Raw genomic sequence first — 19,057 nt, 5'->3', positions numbered from 1 at the left:
ATGCGGACATCTGAATGGAGCTTTACAGGGGGTTGATCAATGACAGGGGGGTGATCAGGGAGTCTATATGGGGTGATAACCACAGTCATTGATCACACCCCTGTAAGGCTTCATTCAGACGTCCGGATGCGTTTTGCGGATCCGATCCATCTATTAGTGGATCCGTAAAAATCATGCGGACATCTAAATGGAGCTTTACAGGGGGTTGATCAATGACAGGGGTGTAATCAATGACAGGGGGGTGATCAGGGAGTCTATATGGGGTGATAACCACAGTCATTGATCATGCCCCTGTAAGGCTTCATTCAGACGTCCGGATGCGTTTTGCGGATCCGATCTATCTATCAGTGGATCCGTAAAAATCATGCGGACATCTGAATAGAGCTTTACAGGGGGTTGATCAATGACAGGGGTGTAATCAATGACAGGGGGATGATCAGGGAGTCTATATGGGGTGATAACCACAGTCATTGATCATGCCCCTGTAAGGCTTCATTCAGACGTCCGTATGCGTTTTGCGGATCCGATCCATCTATCAGTGCATCCGTAAAAATCATGCGGACATCTGAATGGAGCTTTACAGGGGGGTAATCAATGACAGGGGGGTAATCAATGACAGGGGGGTGATCAGGGAGTCTATATGGGGTGATCACCACAGTCATTGATCACGCCCCTGTAAGGCTTCATTCAGACGTCCGGATGCGTTTTGCGGATCCGATCCATCCATAAGTGGATCCGTAAAAATCATGCGGACGTCTGAATGGAGCTTTACAGGGGGTTGATCAATGACAGGGGGGTAATCAATGACAGGGGGGTGATCAGGGAGTCTATATGGGGTGATCAGGGGTGATCAGGGGCTAATAAGGGGTTAATAAGTGACGGGGGGGGGGGGGGGTGTAGTGTAGTGGTGCTTGGTGCTACTTTACTGAGCTACCTGTGTCCTCTGGTGGTCGATCCAAACAAAGGGGACCACCAGAGGACCAGGTAGCAGGTATATTAGACGCTGTTATCAAAACAGCGTCTAATATACCTGTTAGGGGTTAAAAAAAACACATCTCCAGCCTGCCAGCGAACGATCGCCGCTGGCAGGCTGGAGATCAACTCTCTTACCTTCCGTTCCTGTGAGCGCGCGCGCCTGTGTGCGCGCGTTCACAGGAAGTCTCGCGTCTCGCGAGATGACGCATATATGCGTGACTGTGCGCAGCGCTGCCACCTCCGGAACGCGATCCTGCGTTAGGCGGTCCGGAGGTGGTTAAAGGGCATCTGTCAGCAGATTTATACTTATGAAACTGGTTGACCTGTTCCGTGTGCACTTGGCATCTGAAGGCATCTGTGTTGGTCCCATGTTCATATGTGTTCTCATTGCTGAGAAAAATGTATGGAAATGAGCCTTTAGGAGCAATGGGGGCATTGCCCTTACTGCTAGAGGCTCCGCTCTCTCTGCAACTGCCGCCACCTCTGCACCTTAGAAGAAGTCAGAGCCAGTTTACACAGCCTGGTCTTGTCAACTAAAGAACATTGGGAACATCAGTTGCAGAGAGAGCTGAGCCTCAAGGTGTAAAGGTAACGCCCCTGTTGCTCCTAGAGGCTCATTTGCATATAATAAAACATAATTTATCTCAGTAAGGCTACTTTCACACCTGCGCTAGGTGCGGATCCGTCTGGTATCTGCACAGACGGATCTGCACCTATAAATGCAAACGATGGTATCCGTTCAGTGCGGATCTGTCTGCATAACAGCTTTTTCAGATCTGAGTTTTCACGATCGTGAAATCTCAGATCCGACAGTATATTCTAACACAGAGGCGTTCCCATGGTGATGGGGACGCTTCAAGGTAGAATATACTAAGAACTGTGTACATAACTGCCCCCTGCTGCCTGGCAGCCCCCGATCTCTTACAGGGGGCTGTGATCCGCACAATTAACCCCTCAGGTGCCGCACAGACCTGTCACTTACCAGTAGGAGGAGCGCCGGCCAGCCACAGACAGCGCATGTAAGTATAAGCTAAGTAACCATGGCAGCCAGGACTGCAGCAGCGTCCTGGCTGCCATGGTAACCGATCGGAGCCCCAGCGATTAAACTGGGACTCCGATCGGAAATACCGCTCCGCTGATGGGGGGGGGAGGGGGGTTGTTAGCCTGTGGCCACTGCCACCAATGCTTTTAATATTGGGGAGGGAGGGGGGGGAGACCGCACTGGCCACCAATGCTTTTAATACTGGGGAGGGAGAGAGGGGGGGGCCGCACTGGCCACCAATGATTTTATTACTGGGAGGGAGGGGGGTCTGGCCCCTGCACCCGATCAGGGGGCCGAGATCCGCACAATTAATCCCTCAGGTGCAGCACCTGAGGGGTTAATTGTGCGGATCACAGCCCCCTGTAAGAGATCGGGTACTGCCAGGCAGCAGTTATGTACACAGTTCTTAGTATATTCTAACTTGAAGCGTCCCCATCACTATGGGAACGCCTCTGTGTTAGAATATACTGTCGGATCTGAGTTTTCACGATCAAACTCAAATCTGATGGTATATTCTAACATAGAGGCGCTCCCATGGTGATGGGGACGCTTCAAGTTAAAATATACCATCGGATTGGAGAAAACTCCGATACGATGGTATATTAATAGGGACTCTTGACTTTACATTGAAAGTTAATGGGGGACGGATCCGTTTACAATTGCACCAATATTGTGTCAATGTAAACGGATCCGTCCCCATTGACTTACATTGTAAGTCAGGACGGATCTGTTCGGCTCTGCACGGCCAGGCAGACACCAAAATGATGCAAGCTGCGTTTTGGTGTCCGCCTCCAGAGCGGAATGGAGGCGGAACGGAGCGAAACTGATGCATTCTGAATGGATCCGCATCCATTCAGAATGCATTGGGGCTAAACTGATCCGTTTGGGGCCTTGAAACAGATCTCACAGGCAGACCCTGAAACGCCAGTGTGAAAGTAGCCTAATGCAGGAACATATAAACATAGGACCAACACAGATGCCTTCAGCTGCCAAGTGCACATGTAACAGGTCAGCCAGTGTCATAGGTACAAATCTGCTGACAGATGCCCTTTAAGTCTTGGGGCTGAGGTTGCAATACCAGACACAACCCATGGACAGGTGTGGCACAGTTTTTGGAAGAAGGCAGGCATGCTTTCCTAATAGGTAAAAAAGTTTCACAAGGCTTAAAGAAGTGATATACATTCTCCTTTCAGCCGCGGACCATGTAGCTCATGTTAATCAGGGTCTTGACCGCCATAATAAGATTGAGCGCTCTATACTTTGAATAATCTATTGTGCACTCAATTTTCTACTCATTCCATCCTTTTTGGCAAAATCTGGGTGTAATTACATTAGCTACCTTGACATTCCAGTGGTATATTGCACCATCAGACAATAGACCCTTCAGTCATGGAGCAGCTTGCGTTGAATACTTACGCCCGGCAGAGGCTTTCATCAGAATTTATCTGTATATGCATTTATTGAGATTCATCGGCGCTCGGCAGAGACCATTAGAAAGATATCAGCACGTGGCTGATGCTCCGAAGGATGCAGATAAATGGCTTTTCATACCGGCTTTAGAAATCATTATCCCGGTACAAGGATGCAAACAAAGGGGCAAAGTGCTGACCACAGCAACGTACTCGCTTCAAGTGCGAAAACGACAAGGCAATTTGTCTGTCGTGTCGTGATCTCTCCCTTTCTGAAGATAGATTTGACAGCAAAATTTGAGAAATTCCAGCAATATTAACAGTTATTGAGCCGCTGAAAATTTCATTCGGAGATAAAGCACCACAATAATTTCTGGTGTTTAACAGCTTTACAGACGAAAAAAAAAAAAAAGAAGAAGCAGGGAACACAGAAGAGAAAAGAACGAGGGAGACAACATTTTAAAGGGGTTTGTCCTTCATTAGAAAAGCATGGCTCTTTTCTTCCAGATTCAGCGCCACTCCTGTCCACAGGTTGTGTCTGGTATTGCAACGTAGTCTCATTCACTTTAATGGAAATGAGCTGCATATCAACTTGTAGACAGGTGTGGCGCCGATTCTGGAAAAAAAGCAGCCATGGCTATTCTTATACTGGACAATCCATTATAAGTGGCTGCCCACTGGACACGCTCTTTGGTAAGAAGGATCAGCTGTGAGGGTCTGCTCACACAATGAGTTTGAAAAGCTGCCTACAAAATTCCGCATTGGAATCCGCACATTTTATTTCAACATATTTTTGGACGCATTTTTGATGCTTTTTATTTTTACCAATAGGTGTTTACGTCAATGCAAATCTGCATTTTCAGCTTGAGGTTTTTGGTGCTGATCCTCTACAAAAAACGTGCAAAAAATGAGCATACGCGTACGGAGTGTTTTTTTATTGCTTCCCATTCGTATGGGAGATTCAGCGCAGATTACACCCCTTGATAGGGCAGGCAGTTTTTTTTTTTTTTTTTTTAGCTGAGGAGGATCAGGAAATGCACCAGAATCAGCACTGATAAACTTTGTGTGAATTAATTTGTAGAAAGTGTTTAATTTCACTGTAGCGCCCACCGCAGGGGAAGTGATACACTGCATGATACCCAATGAAGCCAATGGGTTGTCTATGTAATATATGGACATGCCTGATGCTACAGAGTGCGAGGCGCTCTTTGGAGCCGCTGACTACGTGGTTAGTGTTTATGCTGAGTGTGATGATTCAGGGTCTGGAGGAGGCAGAGGACAGGGAGGTGAGGAGGAGACGCTTGCATGTAGCAGAAGTACTATACTGGGACCAGGTTCTTGTTGACCACAGAGAAGGGAGCAGCTGTCGGCTGTCCGCGGCTCTGATCCGCCAATTTTCTACCTATTTCTACTATTTAGATTGGGCAGGAATAGGGTAAAGACGAGCCTTAAGACACCAGAAATAGGAGGGAAACCAGAGAGCGGAGCGACCTCAACACTGGACTGAAAAAAAACGGGCAAGACAAAAAACTACAATGGATTTATTACTATATTAGTAGTAAGATGTGCACTGACATTTTTTATATGAGGTTTCTTTCTAATGGTTAAGGGATAACCCAGACACACTGCCATGTCGGGCTAGCTCAGCTGAATGCAACAATACATTTCACTTAGCAATCTGTTGCTTAATTCTAGAGAAAAAACACTTTGAATCCATATGCAAATGAGCCGTTAAGTGCACCGAGGGCGGGTCCAAACCCTTCTATGCAACCTTGCTCCCTTGCTTCCTCTTGTAGTTCCTCCCTCTCCTTTTTGATTGACAGGGCCTGGCAAGATGACTAGGCAGGATCTTGCCCCTGTTAAAAACTATGGGCACTTTTGTGCACTAAAAATCAATAACCCCATATCTTACCGTAATGCAGCACATAATAAAATTGCACTTGCTTCACATGCTCTCAGAAATGCTCTTCTATGAGTTTTGCTCGGTGCTGTCATCTCCTGTGAGAATCTGTGTGCGTTCCTATGGATTTCACATGCACCAGAACAAGCTCTGCTGCCCCGCCCCCCCACATCCTGTTGCAGAGCACAGCCCCGCCCCCACATCCTGTTACATAGCACAGCTAGCAGCCACTTACATATAGGCTGCTGGAACTTGTAAGATTTCATTCCAATCCACAACATGGTGAGTCTTACAGTATGCTACAGATAACGTTAGTGCAGTTATTTACAGTCAGAACCAGGGCATTTTAAGCTCACACTACCTGCACTCTCTTCTGAATACAGTATTGTGTGTAGTCCGCACAGTGAGCGGTCACTTGTTCCACACAGATTAAAACCCAATATATGCCCCAACCAGGGATTCTTATACTACTTAAAGAGTAAATAACCAGCATAAGCCTATGGTAAAACACCATAATATAAAACCTACAAATAACTACCAGACCGCTTATAAATTAATGTCATTTTATTATATGATTACAAATATTCCCAAACTCTTAAAAAAGAGCATAGGTGCAGGAAAAAAGTGACATCATCTGGAGGATAAACACAGCGGATACTATGTCCATAGATCAGTCCATTTGTATAATATGAGTAACAATAAAGTGCAAGTGCAAAAAACATGTTCATTCACAATCAAAACGACATTGAATGGTTACCCATGCTGTGCCTCCTCCAGGTTGGCGACATCCTGGAGGAGGCACATCGGGACACAGCCACAGCAGCGCAGCGGCCCAATGGGAGAGGGAGCTCCCTCCCTCAGTTTACCCTTCAAGCTTCGGGCTGCTGCCACAGCAGAGCAGCGGCCTGATGGTTATCCCCTCCATGCAGCGGTCCCTAAGGACCGCGGGATGGAAGGGGTAATACGTTTCAAGCAGAGCATCAGCTGTATGTTACAGCTAGCACTCTGCCCCGCTGCCGCTCTGCGAACCTTGACTTGGGGGGGCGAGGGGGGCTTATTGCGTCTCCGGCCATCCTGAAGGGAGTGGGAGGGGGCTTGTTGCCTCGCCGGCCATCCTGAAGGGAGGCCTTGTTGTGTCACAGGCATCCTGAAGTCAGAGCAGCGGCCCGATGGTTAGCCCCTTCCATACAGCGGTCCCGAAGGACCATGGAATGGAAGGGGTCATGTCTGCAGTTTGAAACAGACTGTCAGCTGTATGTTACAGCTAACAGCAGAGGTCGAACTACATTTTTTCCAGAAGAGTAAAAATACTCCTCTTAACAATTTTGAGGAGTACTTTTAGCCGAGGAGGAGTACCAATGTTGCGGTAATTCACATACATAATGCATATGCCCACATAAAGTTATGAGGTTGATATTTCTGCAGGGAAACTATTGCTAGTCTCCCGTGCCGAAATAAACGTAGACAATTTTACATTTATCCAACATCATACACTAAACATATGACCACTCCTGCCATACACAGCGTCCACCTGACGCTGCCATACACAGCGCCCACCTGACGCTGCCATACACAGCGCCCACCTGACGCTGCCATACACAGCGCCCACCTGACGCTGCCATACACTGCGCCCACCTGACGCTGCCATACACAGTGCCCACCTGACACTACTATATATATACACAGCTCTACCACATGCCCATTAGGGTACTTTCACACTAGCGTTTTTCTTTTCCGGCGCTGAGTTCCATCCTAGGGGCTCAAATCCGGAAAAGAACTGATCAGTTTTATCCTAATGCATTCTGAATGGAGAGTAATCCGTTCAGGATGCATCAGGATGTCTTCAGTTCAGTCTTTTTGACTGATCAGGCTTTTCAGAAAACCGTAGCATGTTGTATTTTCACCTCCGGCCAAAAATCCTGAACACTTTGACTGAACGCCGGATCCGGTCTTTTTCCCATTGACTTGCATTAATGCCGCATACGGCGCCGTGTGTTCCGTCAAAACGGATCCGGCTTTTGCATGTTAAACCCGGAAAATGTGAAAAAAAAAGTTAAAGTCCATAAATGGCGGATCCGTTTTTTTCCAATGCATTTTTTCATTGTGATCAAAATCCTGATCAGGATTCAAATGTAATCCGTTTTCACACGTTTTTCCGGATCCGGCGGGAATTGAACGCCGTATTTAAACAACGCTAGTGTGAAAGTAGCCTTACGCAGATAGAACTACTGTGTGAACATTACACACAGATGTCCGTGAGGGGCGGGGCTTCTCGGGAAAGGGAAGGGGCTTCATGTGTGCCAGACCTGGCAGCTCCTGACTAGGGGGGGAGCAGGAGGGAGAGGGAGACAGTGCGCGCTCCCGTGAGCAGACAGGAGGAGTCAGATGACGGATTCTCTGTAAACTCACTGAGAGCAGCCTGCTGTGCAGAGGAAGCACCTGAGGCTGTAGAACAAAAATGAAAAAAGATAGATAAATAGAACCAATTGGAGAAATGATTTTCTCTATAAAATTAATAAGTGTAAATTTTTTTTTTTTTTTTACAAAGGTGTCCATATCCTTATAAGAAGGGACTGGCAGGGGAAGCAGGAGGAGCTAGGAGGAGTGGCTTGTGCCCGCCTTCAGTGCACTTAATTGCTCATTTGCATATGGATTACAAGTACTCTCATAAATTCAGCTGAGCTAGTCCTACAAACAGTGATCAGGGAATTTCCTGGTGACAGACCCTCTTTAGTACACAGTACTTTATAATGTTTTCTATGACCATCTAACAATCCAGAAGAGGTGACAATCTGACACCTAGCAAGCCTCATTCACTCCAGTAATTTAATTAATTTAATTTACATATCTATGCAGACTACTGTTTATGTGTTATTTTTTCCCCCAAACCTGTTCCTATTTTCTTAAATATTAGCAGTTGTATTGCATTATTCATACCTAAGCTCCCCGTGTGGGGAAAGTTCTACACATAGAAAAAAAAATCTTCTAGTTTCCACTGATAAGACTTTGCATTTCATAGATTATTTGTTAATATATTTCTGACAGCTGACAGATTCTCCCCCACTGAAACGTCTGCATACCAATGAGCAGCTCCTGTTTACTCTCAAACTGAGGGGTTTTTTTGTGTCGCAAAAATTCTTGATAAGGCTGGGCCCCTCAACTGTCAGCTGACCACACCGGTCACTAATGTGATAAAAACTAACACAAAAATAATAATAATGATACACAAAAACACATTCATGTGCATTTTAATAGTTTACCATTTATTTCATTTACACGGCATCTGTCAGCAGTTTTGTACCTATGACACTGGCTGACCTGTTACATGTGCACTTGGCAGCTGAAGGCATCTGTGTTGGTCCCATGTTCATATGTGTCCGCATTGCTGAGAAAAAGTTTTAGTATATGCAAAGGAGCTTCTAGGAGCAACGGGGGCGCTGCCGTAACTTACACCTAGAGCTCAGCTCTCTCTGCAACAGACGCACCCTTTCAACTTTGATTGGCAGGGTAAGGTAGTGCAAACACGATCACTACCTGGTCCTATCAATCAAAGTGCAGAGGACGCGGTAGATGTAGAGAGAGCCGAGCCTCTAGGTGTAACAGCAATGTCCCCATTGCTCCTAGAGGCTCATTTGCATATATTAAAATTTCATTTTTCTCAGACACATATGAACATGGGACCAACACAGATGCCTTCAGCTGCCAAGCGCACATGTAACAGGTCAGCCAATGTTATAGGTACAAATCTGCTGACAGATGCCTTTTGATTTTCAGTTGTTTGCTGTACATCTGACCCCTGCTTATATAACATTTCACCGCTCAATGTAAACCAAGAGGAAGCGTCTGATCAGCTACCTAATCATAAGATCGGCGGAGGTCCAACTCCCGGCAACCCCACCAATCAGTTGTATGACAAGCATGATGATTAGGCCTCTTCCTAGGCCAGTATTGTCACATTCATCGGTCACATGGCCTAGGCGCAGCTCATCCTCATTCAAGTGAATGGGTCTGGGCTACGGTACCAAGCTCAGCTGCTACACAACAATGTATGGCACTGTGCTTGGTAAGCTGCTAGGAGGCCACAGCTCTGGCCTCCTAAAACAGCTGATCGGTGCAGGTCCCGGGAGTCAGGCCCCTGACAACCTCATAGTATTCAGTATATTGGGCAGACTAGATGGGCCAAATGGTTCTTATCTGCCGACACATTCTATATTGATGACCTATCCTGAGGATAGGTCAACAATAAGTAAATCCTGGAAAACCCCTTTAAGGTGGTGGTATACCTGCAGGTCCAACCCTTATATTAAGTCAGGTAGGAGAAGGGCTGTTAAAAATCTCCTCTCCTAAGTGACTATACTTTATTCCAAATCTGGCAATTAAAGGGTGGAATCATTTCGTTTTTCCTCTCTCCCAAGATCCTCCCACTCCAAGGGTGGTTAACACTATAAATCCATGTCGGCACTTCCGAACGAGGCAGTTGGAGGCTTGCAATGACTCAGCCCGGGTGTATTCATACGGCTGAATTGATGCAACCGTATAAAAAAGGGCCAATTATGACAGGTTGATCATTCTCATTTGTACTATAGGGTCTTCTCTGATTGAAAACATGCCCCTGCTTAAAGGGTATGTTCATGGTTAGGTTGGCATCTTAGAACTGTGGGCAGCTCAGTGGTTAGCACTGTTGCTTTGTAGTACTGGTGTTTTGAGTTTGAACCCAACCAAGTGCAACATCTGCATGGAGTTTGTATATTCTCTGTGCTTGCATGGGTTTCCTCCAGCACTCCAAAAACATAGGGGGTTCATTTGGAATTTAGACTGTGGGCCCCAATGGGGCAGGTACCAATGACAGCGTAAAAATACAGAGGGAGCGCTCCCTTGTGTGATACCTTCAGTAAACAGTACAAATAATGTAGGTGGATGCGTTGTGCATCCTAGGAACAACACTAGAGAAGAAAAGGAATACCCCCATGAGGGAGAAATGCATGGGCTGCTGCGCGCGCGTGTCGGTCAGACCTCTTGGGATGCCGGAAGAACCACGTGGAGACAGAATGCTCAAGGGCTGATACAAAAATGGTGCACTGCACCGGAAGATTCCACTGAAACACTGTTTATTTAAAACAATAAAATAACCTAAAAACAGAAGCTACGCGTTTCAGTGATGGTCCAACACCTTCATCAGGCTAGTAAGAAAACACAGATCTCGGTAATATATAGTCAAATGGACACCAGAAATTGCAATGGAATCAAGATAATACATAGTAACAAAACTATATATACAGTATATATATATACATACACACATGTGCTCGTGTGCCGGTCAGACATCTTGGGACGACGGAAGAACCACGCAGAGACAAATGACTCAACAGCAGATAAATAGAACGGTGCACTGCACCAGAAGATTCCACTAAAATACTGTTTATTTAAAGTGTAACTGTCATATTTTTTTGATTTAGTTTATTAGAGCTAGGCATGTATACCTGAGTTAGGGCAGGGTCACACTAGCGTTAGGGATTCCGTTATGACTTTCCGTTATAACAGGGTTATAACGGAACATAACGGAATCCATAGGATGGAATGCAAAACGGAAGCCTTTAAGAGGCATTCCGTTTTGCTCCGTCCTAATAGAAGTCTATGGGAAAACATAACTGATCCGTCTGGTTCCCGTTATGCAAGACGGAAAACAAAGTCCTGTCGACAAAACGGATCCGTCTGGTTCCCGTTATGCAAGACGGAAAACAAAGTCCACAGGACTTTGTTTTCCGTCTTGCATAACGGGAACCAGACGGATCCGTTTTGATTCGCATAGACTTTTATTACGACGGATAGCAAACAGAATTCCTTTTAAAGGCGTCCGTTTTGCATTCCGTCATAATGCAAGTCTATGGGCAGCAAAACGTCTTATGGATTCCGTTATGTTCCTTATAACCCTGTTATAACGGAAAGCCATAACGGACTCCATAACGCTAGTGTGAACCCACCCTTAGTCTGTCAATGATTGTGAAAAGATCTGTAATTACCTTATAATAACAGCTTTCATTAATGTCCTCTGTCCATTTCCACTGCTCCCTTAAAAGACAGTTGCTATGGCTTGTCTGTCTCCGGCTAAGAAGACGGAGGGGCGGTCCTTCACACTGCATGCCTGCATTAGGCTTCAGAGTGAGGAGGCGTGTCTCTCAGTAATCCAATCTGATTGGCTGGCAGGGAGCTGCTGGCTACAGCAAGTGTGCATAGGAAGTGAGGGAAAGCAGTTTTGGCCTCAGAGAACTGGCAGAGGAGCCATCTTGAGAAGGTCTTCATATTGTAAATGTTTAAACAGCCGTAACTAAGGGGAAAACTCAAGTAAAACAGTGGTAAGTGAAGAAACTAAAGATTGCTTTATGCATAATGCTGCTGCAGCAGTAACATATGCTAAAATTGTTTTTTTTTATAAAAACATGACGGTTACACTTTAAAACAATAAAATAACATTATTTTAATAAAATAATGTTATTTTATTGTTTTAAATAAACAGTGTTTTAGTGGAATCTTCCTGTGCACCATTCTTTTTATTAGCTCTTGAGCAATCTGTCTCCAGCGTACATCGTTATGGAATATGGTAGCGCTGTATCAAAAAGTAAAATAAAAATAAGGTGTTGGAAGCTTGGATGAGATGTTCCACCTCTAAGACCATTAGGGGGAAAAATATGGCTTCTTTCTTCTAAAACAGCGTCACACAGGTTGTCTGTGGTACTGCAGCGTAGCTCGAGTCAATGAAACTGATGTGGACGTGGCACATGGACATGTGACACCACTTCTGGTAAAAGTCATGAGCCGCTTAAAATCCACTATAGCCATACACTTGAGCTGGGTTAACAAAGTACATTTCAGAAGGGTCATTCACATACACGGCAACGGATCCAGCAGGCTGTTCCGGCAGACAGCAGCCTGCCGGATTTCGCTGGAATCGGTATTGCCATATTCTACATTTCACTTTTGGATCCCTATGGACTATAATGGGGTCCAACGGTGATCTGGATGCTTTCCAGCATAAATACAGGGTCTGAATGAAACATATTATTTTTGTCCAGCTGACATTTGTGCCGGATCAGGCATGCCGCAGATGAGAACGTTCCCTTAGTTGTCCTTTTTTCAGGTATATACTTAAACTTTAACCAGTGTAATCATTTGACAGAGAGGCTTATGGCCTTGGTAAATGCCCTAATGGTCCCCCTAGACCAAATATATCTGCTGTACTTATTGTCTACGCCTTGTGTCCTAAATCAGGTCTACAAGAACACCCTCATGATGCACAACAGGTGCTATGGTGAAATCCTAAAATGTTCCTGAGAACAAGAGACCGACTGACTTGGACCCACGACCTGTCCATTTTTTTCGAATTATAATAATTTTTTTTTTGCACAGTCAAAAGGGAAGTTAAGGTATCAAGAGCCAAGAATTGTTCCAACGTGTGCCAAAACCAATAAAGGTCTTGGAAGATTACTAAGACCTTTGTAACTACATCACTCGAGGCATTTGTCTGTTTTCTGAGTATAAAAGGACCATGGTGGCACTGCCAAGTGATATACTGTATCTATCAAGACAAAACAATGATACCTTTCTGAAATAGTGGATGGTGGAAAGCAGGTACGGTGTATTTCTCCGTCAGCGATGGCTCACAGAAGTAGGCTCGCAGACAGTCTGTGCACTGTTTCAGCGGTGCAATCATTTCCTCAGGGCCCTCGCATACCTTGAAAGACGTCGAGGCATCCTCAGCCCTGCAAGCGACAGAACATTAATGTGTTTTCCTTCCAACCATGTTATGTTACTTTCCTGCAATAAATTAGCAAGCAAAACAAACCCAACTCAATGGAAAACACACGTCTACGTTCTGGTAACACGTGTAGTCACGGGCTGTTTGGAATTAAAGGAAGTGATTAACCAGATTAGGATTAAAAGGAATACTGCTACTAAAAGTTACTATATTTCATTAAAACTATAAAATAATGACAGGGAACAAAGTTACAACATGGGAAGTTGAAACTGAACGATCTACAATATAATCTAATTAGATAATGTTCCATGAAGTACTATATACTATAATATATCTGCTAGGCACATTTTATGTAATATATATTATGTAATGTTTTTCTTCCACTATGATTGAGGCCACGTTCACATCTACAGTAGAGTCCTACAGTTCACTGCCGGATCCCCATTGACTGATATGAGGTCTGGTGGTGATCTGGCCTCCTTCCAGAATAAATGCCTGGTTTGGTTCAGATAAAAACCGTTCCATGCAATTGTTTTTGGTCTGTTAGACAGCCGGCATTTGTACCGCAACAGACAGCCGGATCAACTTGCCGCAGATGTGAATGCGGTCTTATACTTTGTAGTTACCGTAATTACAAGCTACTAAAAGGTAGTAGCACATGCAATGACAACGTGATGTCAACCTCTCTCTATGACCCACAGCAAAGACCTGACAACCAAGACTGGCTCTCACGCTGGCAGACAAGACTTGGCCCATCTACCGTATGTCTTACATGAACCTCTGCTCTTTTGAAAGGTTGGCTTGTAATAATACCTTTGTTCTTCAGCAGCTGATATAACAGAAATATATTTACAGGTGTGGCCCCAGTGAGAACGTTAGACAATAGGTGGTTTCTGGAGCAGAAGCCATGGTGATCCACCGATCACCAGGCTAGCTTCTGTATATACAGGTTTGTCAAGATGAGACAATTCATTAAAGAGGACTTTTCACTAGAATAAAACATCTAAACTAACTATACAGACGCGTAGAGCGGCGCCCAGGGATCTCCCTGCACTTACTATTATACCTGGGCGCCGCTCCGTTCGCCCGGTATAGCCTCCAGTATCTTCATAGTTAGGCTCCACCCAGGGGAACCTGCCGGCGTCTCATTCTCCCATGCTGTAGCGCTGGCCAATCGCAGCTCTCAGCTCATAGCCTGAGAGAAAAAAAAGCCTCTCAGGCTATGAGCTAAGCGCTGCGATTGGCCAGTGCTACAGCATAGGAGAATGAGACGCCGGCAGGTTCCCCTGGGTGGAGCCTAACTATGAAGTTACCGGAGGCTATACCGGGAGAACGGAGCGGCGCCCAGGTATAACAGTAAGTGCAGAGAGATCCCTGGGCGCCGCTCTCCATGTCTGTATAGTTAGTTTAGATGTTTTATTCTAGTGAAAGGTCCTCTTTAAGTAATTTAGTAGGCACAGGCTAAAAGGGGCTTCAATAGCCAAGTACTGTTTGTGACCCTACCCTAGAGTAGATGGCAAGCGAGCACAGGCTCTGCTCAATGGTCAAATGGGTTCCTAGAAGAGCACTACATACAGTACAGACCAAAAGTTTGGACACACCTTCTCATTCAAAGAGTTTTCTTTATTTTCATGACTATGAAAATTGTAGATTCACACTGAAGGCATCAAAACTATGAATTAACCCATGTGGAATTATATACATAATAAACAAGTGTGAAACAACTGAAAATATGTCATATTCTAGGTTCTTCAAAGTAGCCACCTTTTGCTTTGATTACTGCTTTGCACACTCTTGGCATTCTCTTGATGAGCTTCAAGAGGTAGTCCCCTGAAATGGTTTTCACTTCACAGGTGTGCCCTGTCAGGTTTAATAAGTGGGATTTCTTGCCTTATAAATGGGGTTGGGACCATCAGTTGCGTTGAGGAGAAGTCAGGTGGATACACAGCTGATAGTCCTACTGAATAGACTGTTAGAATTTGTATTATGGCAAGAAAAAAGCAGCTAAGTAAAGAAAAACGAGTGGCCATCATTACTTTAAAAAATGAAGGTCAGTCAGTCAGCCGAGAAATTGGGAAAACTTTGAAAGTAAGGGCTTTTTGACCATGAAGGAGAGTGATGGGGTGCTGCGCCAGATGACCTGGCCTCCACAGTCACCGGACCTGAACCCAATCGAGATGGTTTGGGGTGAGCTGGACCGCAGAGTGAAGGCAAAAGGGCCAACAAGTGCTAAGCATCTCTGGGAACTCCTTCAAGACTGTTGGAAGACCATTTCAGGGGACTACCTCTTGAAGCTCATCAAGAGAATGCCAAGAGTGTGCAAAGCAGTAATCAAAGCAAAAGGTGGCTACTTTGAAGAACCTAGAATATGACATATTTTCTGTTGTTTCACACTTGTTTGTTATGTATATAATTCCACATGTGTTAATTCATAGTTTTGATGCCTTCATAGTCATAAAAATAAAGAAAACTCTTTGAATGAGAAGGTGTGTCCAAACTTTTGGTCTGTACTGTATGCCCATTTACCTTAAGGTGCTCTGTAGAACCATGAAAATAGCACTGCAATCAGTACACTAAAAACACACTCATGAAATATACACTATTATTCAGTGGGTAAAGTGGGAAGTCTACGTCGACCAATATTTATTTCTAAAATACAACATGGAGCAATAGGATTATTAAAATAGGTAACATTTAAACTAGTGTATACAGCTCCTATACAGACCTCTATATCTCCATGGTTACAGACTATAAACAATCACATGTGTGGACTGACCCCACAGTTGTTACTCTACTACCTCTGCTTCATCTTGTACTGTTTGTAGGTTAGTAAACAATGGGTAAATGGGTGAAACAAGAGACTGCAGGATCAGACCACACATGGTTTGTTTGTAGTCTGTTACCATGGTGACACCATTGTCTACCCAGGAGTTACATACACAAAATACAAGGATAATTGAAAACAAGACTATTTGGAAAATTGCTTTGGTTTTTATATTAGAAGCATTCGAACAATACAAAAAAATGGCTTCAAAAGTGAGCATAGCCGTTAACGCTCATCCAATCTATTTTGCAAGGATACAAGCAGTCCAACTCTATGAAATTAATAAAAATTAAAATAAAAACATTTATATCCATATTTCTGTCTTTAAAATGAGGGAACTGGCTTGCTTAGTCACTATGGGAACAGTACCGAACTTATCACTAGCCATTAAAAATGAATGAGATCTACTGAAACCTAAGACACAGATTTTATGCAGATTCCGCTTTAAGAATTGAGCTGTATATTACTATTTCATAGCAGAATCACCATCATTTGTATGATCTAAATTGGATATACATTTGCTTCATCTTCTGTGTATCATAGCTACGGTACTTTCAGCACTTGTTTGTTTACCTATAAACACCATGTTGCAGCATTTTTTTTTCCCTGAGTGACCTTATTCGGTATTTGGAATTTCCCGTCGTTCTGTATAGAGACAGAAGCGTGAGCTCCATAGAGGTTTTCTTTTGGCCATGCTGCCACCATGAAACAGAACATCCAGCTTCATTAACATATTTAATTGGCTGCTTCTACAGAGAATTAGATCCCAAAATGTTTGTGCTGCGCAGACTTGCAAATCTAGCTGGCCTTTAAAATGATATACTGGGCATTAACCGGCTGGCCCTGCATGATCTCAGACAGAGTCACAGTCTCTGCAGTACTTGTCTGCCTGTATCCTTTTAGTCTGTTCTGACTTGTGCTATTAGGTTTGGCTTTAGGTAATGCAACACCTGCAGGCTGAAGCAGGTACTGCAAAAAAGGACAAACAAGTGTGTGTAAAGGGATAATAAACAAAGTAATCTCACAGTACAGACATAATAAACAGTGATGTCACCGTACAGGGATAATAAACAGTGATGTCACCGTACAGGGAGAATAAACACAGTGATCTCACAGTACAGGGATAATAAACACAGTGATGCCACATTACAGGGATAATAAACACAGTGATGTCACAGTACAGGGATAATAAACACAGTGATGTCATAGTACAGGGATAATAAACACAGTGATGTCACAGTACAGGGATAATAAACACAGTGATGTCATAGTACAGGGTTAATAAACACAGTGATTTCACAGTACAGGGATAATAAACACAGTGATGTCACAGTACAGGGATAATAAACACAGTGATGTCATAGTACAGAGTTAATAAACACAGTGATGTCATAGTACAGGGATAATAAACACAGTGATGTCACAGTGCAGGGATATCAAACACAGTGATGTCACCATACAGGGGTAATAAAAACAGTGATGTCACAGTGTAGAGATAATAAACACTGTGATCTCACAGTACAGAGATAATAAACACAGTGATGTCACCATACAGGGGTAATAAACACAGTGATGTCACAGTGCAGAGATAATAAACAGTGATGTCACCGTACAGGGAGAATCAACACAGTGATGTCACAGTACAGGGATAATAAACACAGTGATGTCACAGTACAGGGATAATAAACACAGTGATGTCATAGTACAGGGATAATAAACACAGTGATGTCACAGTACAGGGATAATAAACACAGTGATGTCATAGTACAGGGATAATAAACACAGTGATGTCACAGTACAGGGATAATAAACACAGTGATGTCACCATACAGAGATAATAAACACAGTGATGTCACAGTGCAGAGATAATAAACACTGTGATGTCACAGTACAGGGATAATAACCACAGTGATGTCACAGTACAGATATAATAAACACAGTGATGTCACCGTACAGGGAAAATCAACACAGTGATGTCACAGTACAGGGATAATAAACACAGTGATGTCACAGTATAGGAATAATAAACACAGTGATGTCACAGTACATGGATAATAAACACAGTGATGTCGCAGTACAGGGCTAATAAACACAGTGATGTCACAGTACAGGGATAACAAACACAGTGATGTCACAGTACAGGGATAATAAACACAGTGATGTCACAGTGCAGGAATAATAAACACAGTGATGTCACAGTACAGGGCTAATAAACACAGTTATGTCACAGTACAGGGATAACAAACACAGTGATGTCACAGTACAGGGATAATAAACACAGTGATGTCACAGTGCAGGGATAATAAACACAGTGATGTCACAGTACAGGGATAATAAACACAGTGATGTCACAGTACAGGGATAATAAATACAGCAATGTCACAGTACAGGAATAATAAACACAGTGATGTCACAGTACATGGATAATAAACACAGTGATGTCACAGTACAGGGCTAATAAACACAGTGATGTCACAGTACAGGGATAACAAACACAGTGATGTCACAGTACAGGGATAATAAACACAGTGATGTCACAGTACAGGTATAATAAACACAGTGATGTCACAGTACACAGATAATAAACTCGGTGATGTCACAGTACAGGGATAATAAACACAGTGATGTCACAGTACAGGGATAATAAATACAGCGATGTCACAGTACAGGGAGAATAAATACAGCGATGTCACAGTACAGGGAGAATAAACACAGTTATGTCACAGTACAGGGATAACAAACACAGTGATGTCACAGTACAGGGATAATAAACACAGTGATGTCACAGTGCAGGGATAATAAACACAGTGATGTCACAGTACAGAGGTAATAAACACAGTGATGTCACAGCACAGAGGTAATAAACACAGTGATGTCACAGTACAGGGAGAATAAACACATTGATGTCACAGTACAGGGATAATAAACACAGTGATGTCACAGTACAGGGATAACGAACACAGGGATGTCACAGTACAGGGATATAAACACAGTGATGTCACAGTACAGGGATAATGAACACAGTGATGTCACATTACAGGGATAATAAACACAGTGATGTCACAGTATAGGGATAATAAACACAGTGATGTCACAGTACGAGGATGATAAACACACTGATGTCACAGTATGAGGATGATAAACACAGTGATGT

The 19,057-nt window shown here is 43.9% G+C and overlaps 1 protein-coding gene across 2 annotated transcripts in view; it reads right to left on the bottom strand.

The window, feature by feature from the left end:
• Positions 1-19,057, bottom strand: part of MGMT (O-6-methylguanine-DNA methyltransferase) — a 472,493-nt gene that overhangs the window by 123,708 nt on the left and 329,728 nt on the right. For both annotated transcript variants that reach the window (XM_040435606.1, XM_040435608.1), the window contains exon 4: positions 12,923-13,083. In XM_040435606.1, the coding sequence (XP_040291540.1) occupies positions 12,923-13,083 (161 nt within the window). The remainder of the gene's footprint in view (positions 1-12,922; positions 13,084-19,057) is intronic.

Source organism: Bufo bufo, chromosome 6, assembly GCF_905171765.1.
Source record: "Bufo bufo chromosome 6, aBufBuf1.1, whole genome shotgun sequence".
Lineage (NCBI taxonomy): Eukaryota > Metazoa > Chordata > Amphibia > Anura > Bufonidae > Bufo > Bufo bufo.
Note: the sequence above shows the minus strand (reverse complement) of the source record. Positions and strands in the feature narration are given on the sequence as shown.